This window comes from Microtus ochrogaster, linkage group LG4 (genome assembly GCF_000317375.1).
Source record: "Microtus ochrogaster isolate Prairie Vole_2 linkage group LG4, MicOch1.0, whole genome shotgun sequence".
NCBI lineage: Eukaryota > Metazoa > Chordata > Mammalia > Rodentia > Cricetidae > Microtus > Microtus ochrogaster.
In genome coordinates, this window is record NC_022030.1 from 8,673,449 (window position 1) to 8,679,881 (window position 6,433).

At 42.7% G+C, this 6,433-nt stretch overlaps 1 protein-coding gene across 4 annotated transcripts in view; it reads right to left on the bottom strand.

Moving 5' to 3' along the window:
- Nhsl1 (NHS like 1) overlaps positions 1-6,433 on the bottom strand; it is a 219,991-nt gene that overhangs the window by 104,022 nt on the left and 109,536 nt on the right. The window contains exon 1 of one of the 4 annotated variants that reach the window (XM_026786234.1): positions 3,182-3,253. The exons of the other annotated variants lie outside the window; for them this stretch is intronic. Coding sequence (XP_026642035.1) covers positions 3,182-3,197 — 16 coding nt within the window. The 5' untranslated portion in view covers positions 3,198-3,253. Of the gene's footprint in view, positions 1-3,181; positions 3,254-6,433 lie in introns of those variants that run through there. 4 annotated transcript variants of the gene reach the window in all.

Genomic DNA, 6,433 nt, shown 5'->3' on the forward strand with positions numbered 1-6,433 from the left:
AACAAGGGTTCTGGGGTCTAAACTCACAGCCTCACATTTGCAAGGCAAATCCACTAAGCTGTCTCCTGTGCCCCAACCTTACCATTTTCCTAAGCCTCAAAAGTTCCCATAGCTTCTATGATCCCCTTTCTTGTCTTCCACAGGGAATGTTTCATTTGGGTAGAAGTGTCTGCATGTCAAGACAATACCCTGATTTCAGATGTCTGACCTGTAGACCCCTGTAACTAATTACAGCTGCTTTAGTAAATTAATGCACACTTTTCTGCTATCAGCACCATTGGGACAATACTTTGCTGAAGTCCAAAACTCAAGTATGATTAGTGTGTGACATTGTAGTGATGTCATGCAACACATGATTTAATGTTTATGAGACACCAGGCTGTGATGGATTAGAAAACTTTTAAACATCTACCCCATACAGGAAAAACATTTAAAGATATTATTTATAAAATCAGGTTGCTGTACTGTATTTAATAAATTTTGGTTTTAACCATCTTAGAGATAACTGTGTCCTGTGTGATTTTAGTGGCAAATACTTAATTCTAGTTGTTTTTTTTTAAACAGTCATCTATGACTATACATGTGATAAACACATGGTAGCTTGCTATTAGTGATACTGTTTGGTCAGCCAGAAAGTTCCATCTTGGGTCAAGATGGATCACTGACTAGACAATGCAGGCCAGGCCTTTGTTAAACACAGGGGCCTTGGCAGAACTTCAGAAGGCACCTTCCCACGGACCAGGGGCTCAGATGTTGCTCAGACAAATTAATTTGGGTGGGGTGGATATACTGAGATACTTCAGTGGAGACAGCAAACAGTGACTAGATTTACTAAACAATCTATCAGTTTCACAGATACAGAACAACTGTATGCTATTCTAGTTATAGCCATGGCAAAAGGAACTTCTATACAGGCAGTTACTAGCACAAAAGTGACTGAAAGCCAAGAAAACTGACTTCAGAAAAAGAGAGAGAGAGAGAGAGAGAGAGAGAGAGAGAGAGAGAGAGAGAGAGAGACTCAATTAAAAGAAGGAAAATTGCTAGAATGTTTTCTTCCAGCAATTATGAGAAATACACAGGAACATGATTTCAACCCAAAGAAAGACAATCATGTTTCCTCACAGGTCAATGTTATTCACAACCCCAGAGTCAATAGCCCCCAGGACATGAGCCAGCAACAGAAAAAAGCCCATTACTGAAAACACACCCCCTATCCCAAGTAAAAACACCACCCATCAACAAGTGGTCCTCAATATTCCTGACCTTAATCTCATTTCCTCATGGGTTTGCCTCAGTAGGTCGCACACAGGGCCATCTACAATGCATCACTGTGCACCAGCAGGCTATAAAGCACAGGAAGAGTGTGAATTATCCGTAGTTTGCCTGATGCTTAGAGATCCAAAGAGGGGGCTTTATTTAAGCTGTTCACGTGAATTCCATGTTTAAACATACAAACGTTAGCATCAAAGGACTTAGCTGTCATAGGATGTTATAGTCTTTGCTTTTAAAACCGTCCTAAGTTGACACAGAGGCTAAGGCCATGGTGTTGGTCAATTCTCTAACAAAATGAAATTGCTGTTAAGAGTTAGACAGAGGAAAACAAAATACACTGTGGCTCTAGAGGTCACACCCAATGACAGTTTCACACCTTCATTCAATTAAAATTCTTAACCTTGAGCTGTCAGTAGATCGTAATGACATCAACTGCACTGTGGAAATCACACTAGATAGCATGTTACTTTATCCAATAACATTGTTGATGTCCTATACCTTTATTCCACAAGAAAAAAAATCAGTTTAAATGAAATGATTTCATAATCCCTTTCATCAAAAACTACTTTTTAGGAATATTCAAATTCATTTAGATTAAGTCTCCCAAGAGATTCGTAACAAATCTCTATTGCAAGAATAAATTGAGGCTGGGCAGTGGTGGTGCAAGCCTTCAATCCCAGCACTTGAGGGGCAGAGGCAGGCGGAACTGAGAGTTTGAGGCCAGCCTGGTCTACAGAGGAAGTTCTAGGACAGCCAGAGCTACACAGAGAAAACCTACAAAAGAAAAAAGAAGGAAGGAAGGAAGGAAGGAAGGAAGGAAGGAAGGAAGGAAGGAAGGGAGGGGAAGGGAAGAAAAAGCCAATAATAATATGAATTGAATGTTTAAGAAGAAAAAATGTGATATTCTTTTCATTCTTGTCCCTCTCAATTTGGTCAGCTCTGTACCTGGTCCATCAACAATTAGCTCCAGCTTAAAGCAGAACATTAAAGACTCTGACAAGTCTTAAGCTATTAAAATTAAGCTGGACAAAGACAGAAAGAACTCCCATGAGCCATGTCTATTAACCTATTAACCCTATTAACAGACCGAGAACAAAGGAGTGGTCTGCACAGCAAACAAACCAGGGACACTTTCTTTCCCCAAACTGAAAAGCTGTCATGAGATTACCATCACCAGAATGACATACACAGAAAGATATGAGCGACTTAGCTTGCTTCAGTTCCAAGGAAATTCATTGCTAACTCCCTCATCTCAACCATCTCACAGAAACAGCACAGTTTCTCATGCCCCAAGTAAAGACGTTGTGACAAGACCTGGAAGAAGAATAATTCAAGGAATAAAATGATCGCTTAACAAAACCATCAGTTACCCATGAATCCCTACAAATACTCAGTTATTCCTCGTGCAGGTTACTTGGGAACTCTTCCAGCTCACATGTAGCCAGAAAAAAAGAAGAGTCTTCTACAGCACAATCGGTTTCAATCCTGAACTCACACGTTAAGGCTGAAAGCAATGGACTCCTCCCCCCTCTATCCTGCTCTAGCTTTGTGTATGAGTAACTCCTAACAGGAAAACATCTCTTCCAGGACTCGCAGAACATCACGAAACAATTCTTACATTATGGAACTTATTTAAAAAAAAACAACAACAAAAACTTTCATCTTCAACTTTTAACCACTTTCGTCTATGACAGAACACACACAAAACACATTTAAAGGGAGAAATCTTTCTGTCTAAAAGAATTCCATCTCTCCAGCAGGAGGTCTTTCTTACTGTTTGCGACAAAAAAAAAAAAAAGAACAATGACTTTTTGACTTTCATACTAAACTCCCTCAAATTCTAGCTGCAGTGGGTCCAACTCTGTGGTTTGAATGACAGTTTTCCCAGAGGGACGTGAAGCCCCCTCACCTTTCAGGCAGAACATTCTTCCGCAGTTCCATGGAGGGGCTGGTGTTGTAGGAGCCGATGTGGCCTGCAGTGCTAGGCACAGCTGTCTCCCACCCACCTCTTCAGCAGCCACCGCCAGAGAGCTCAGGCAGGCAGCCAGCGCCTGTTACTACAGGAAGCCACTACCCAATCCCAGCTTTCTGGCCCCGCTGCTGACACCTCCCTATCTGTCCGTTATTTCACGTCAGGAACCAGCCCGGGATCTTCTAGAGAAGCGAGGGGAGCCCAGGGTCAGCAGTCACAGTCCATCCTGTGCAAAGCTGCCCGCGACCACGGAGAGCCCATTTGTTTGTGTTTATCGCTCAGCATTTTCTACCGCAGCAGATGCGGCTCTTCCCTGGACCAGCCACACAGATTCCGTGTAACTGTTCGCTATTAATTACCACTTCCCACCTTGCCGTCCCTCTTCCTCTTTTGTCACGGGCTCGCCTCTCTTCTCTGATGTGGAACAATCCAATACTAGCATGCAATTAACACTAAACATTAGAATACTAAACACTCCGCATAGCTGAATATACATAAACCAGTGAAAATGTACGCAACATTCGTATCACACCAAATAGTAAACCCCGTGTACACACTGACTCTCATTCTTCACAGCCTACTAGTGCTATGGATAAGCGTGTTAGGATAGAAATGTGAACTATGTCACACGTCTATGACACTGCCACTTTTTCAGACAAAAGGGGAAGTCAGTATTAGAGTGTGTGTGTTTCTGACTATTACGGCACAACTGGGTCGTTCAATCTCTTCACTTACAATGGAAGGCTAAAGGCACCCTAGCAAACTCTCCATCAGAGGGTTATAAACGAAAAAAAAGAAATAGTCTTACAGACACTGGCTCCGGGGCACTCTGAGAGTTCCATCTGAACCCTGAGTGGTCCTGGGAGTCCCTTCCCACATACACTGTAAAGTCCCCGACTGCAGGAAGTGGCCATTGTTCACGGGCCAGCTGCTGGTGGCAGGTCTTTCTCCGGACACCACAGGATACAGGAAACTGATTCACAGACCTACTCTGTCTATCTGTGTACTGGGGACCAGTTGCAGCCCTGGCTGCCCAGTGTAGATGCTCTATGGGCCTTTGCCTTTCGGCATCAGTAGATCCCTGTTGAATTGCTCCTCGCTATCCTGTACCACCGACAGCAGCTAGCCTAAGTTGCCTATCCCGGAGAAGTCATCGCACTTCCTACGATCTGAAGGGAAAAGAAGACGAGGTCTCTGGCCAAAGAACTTGGATGTGAAATGATAGGCTGGAGAAGCAAGAGCCTTCAGGGTCAGTTAGTCCAGAAAACTAGGAGACAATCTATTTACCTAAGCAGCAGCAGGATCAAATTAAAAACCACACTGGGCTGCTCTTCCATGTCACCCTATGGCCCTTACTTGATGCGTCAGGGGTCATTGTATCTTGAGTGGTCTTCCGTGTGATGTATGGACTGCCGAGGTACTCCTAAAATATTCTTGTAGGTGAGATTCAACTTTTCAAAAATATACATTTATTTATCTTTGCTTTATATGTATGCGTGTTTTCCCTACATGTTATGCCTATGTAGTATGTATGTGCTATACCCACCAAGGCCAGAAGGGGGCATTGGACCTAACGGAACTGAAGTTACAGACCACTGTTAATGGCTCTGTGTGTGCTAGGAACCAAACCCAAGTCCTCTGGAAGAGCAGCCAGTGCTGTTAATAACTCAACCATCTCTCTAGCTCCAGGCTCAACTTTTTAAATGGCACAGCAGAATTCCTACCTCGGAGAGTTAAGGCTCTTGAACACAGGCTCAGACAGGCGGTCAGGGAAGTGGGGTGTCCTATGTTTTTAAATATACTTTATGACTATCCACAGACACCTATATTTTAAACCTTTCTTCTGTTATACATGACTTTATATACAGGAACGTATACTGTGGTAGAAAGCAAAGAGATCCTAATTCCAAGAGTATCCACATCACTATCTAGACAGCGTCTAAGCAGTTCACTGCCTGTAAATGTGAAGACTATGAAATGTACTTAAAGATTCTAGACTGCTCCAATAATCTTTTGGTATAATACACAGATGCGTACTGTTAGGTACACCATGCCAGCTTGAAAAAAGGAAACAGATTGACTTTTTGTGGTTTTGTGGAATAGATGAGTGGAACAGGAGCAGGGGCTATATTTCAGTGGTGGGCTGGACCCCAACACTGCGAAGATTGGGGGGAGGGCAGAAAGGGGGAGATAACTTGGACAAAAAATTAGGAGTCAATTCAAGTAAAACTAAGCAATAGAGGCCCAAACTCATGACGATCAATAATAAGTTTTTGCCTGTTAGCATTTAATTTACTTGACCTCGTGAGCCACTCACAATAAAGTAGGTATAACTTAGGGTTCAATTCACAGAAGGACTGTACTGGTTTGGATGTACAAAGCACTGGATTCTACCTCCAACATCATATAAACTGGGCATGGTGGAGCAGACAGGAGAACCCAAAGTTCAAAGTCATCCCTAGCTACACACTCAATTTGAATCTTATCTAGTGCAGGATACACGAGATTCTGTCTCAAAGAGAAAAAGGGAGGCAATATAATTTTGTGAAACGGTCAATAGTGCCCACCCAAAATCCTCTTCTCTCTTCACGATGTGACATCATCGTTCACAATGTGACCTCATTTTGAACAAGGTCTTTACAGATGTGACTAGACTCAGAATCCAGATGATGTGATACAGACTGGGTAGCTGGCCCCTGTATCCAATGAGAGCATCCTATTCCAAGAGAGACATGCAGAAATGGAAAAGGGTTGTGACATGTCAGACAGTAGCACGATGTTCCCAAAGGCAAGAAACACACCCAGCCACCAGAGTCCGCAAAAGGCAGGCAAAGAACACCCCCTAAGCCTTCAAAACCAATGTAGCCTGCTCCCCCTGGTTTCAACAAATGTTCTCTTGAACTGTGACATTTTATTGAGTTACCCCAAATGCAGTGCCTTGTGATGTCACAGTTCAAGGCGCTGCATTTGGGGTAACTCAATAAAGAAGCCTTATATTTAACAAGGCAAAAATCATGGAGAAAGAAACATTTTAAAAATTATCTTCAATGTATGCTTAAAGAGAGGACTAAAATGCTCTTTTTTTCAATGCCCCTTTATTTCTGGGGCTATATACCTTTACTTGGATTTTTTAAAGGGGGGGTCCTTTTTAATATAATACCCCCAAATGATACCAACACCATCATTTTT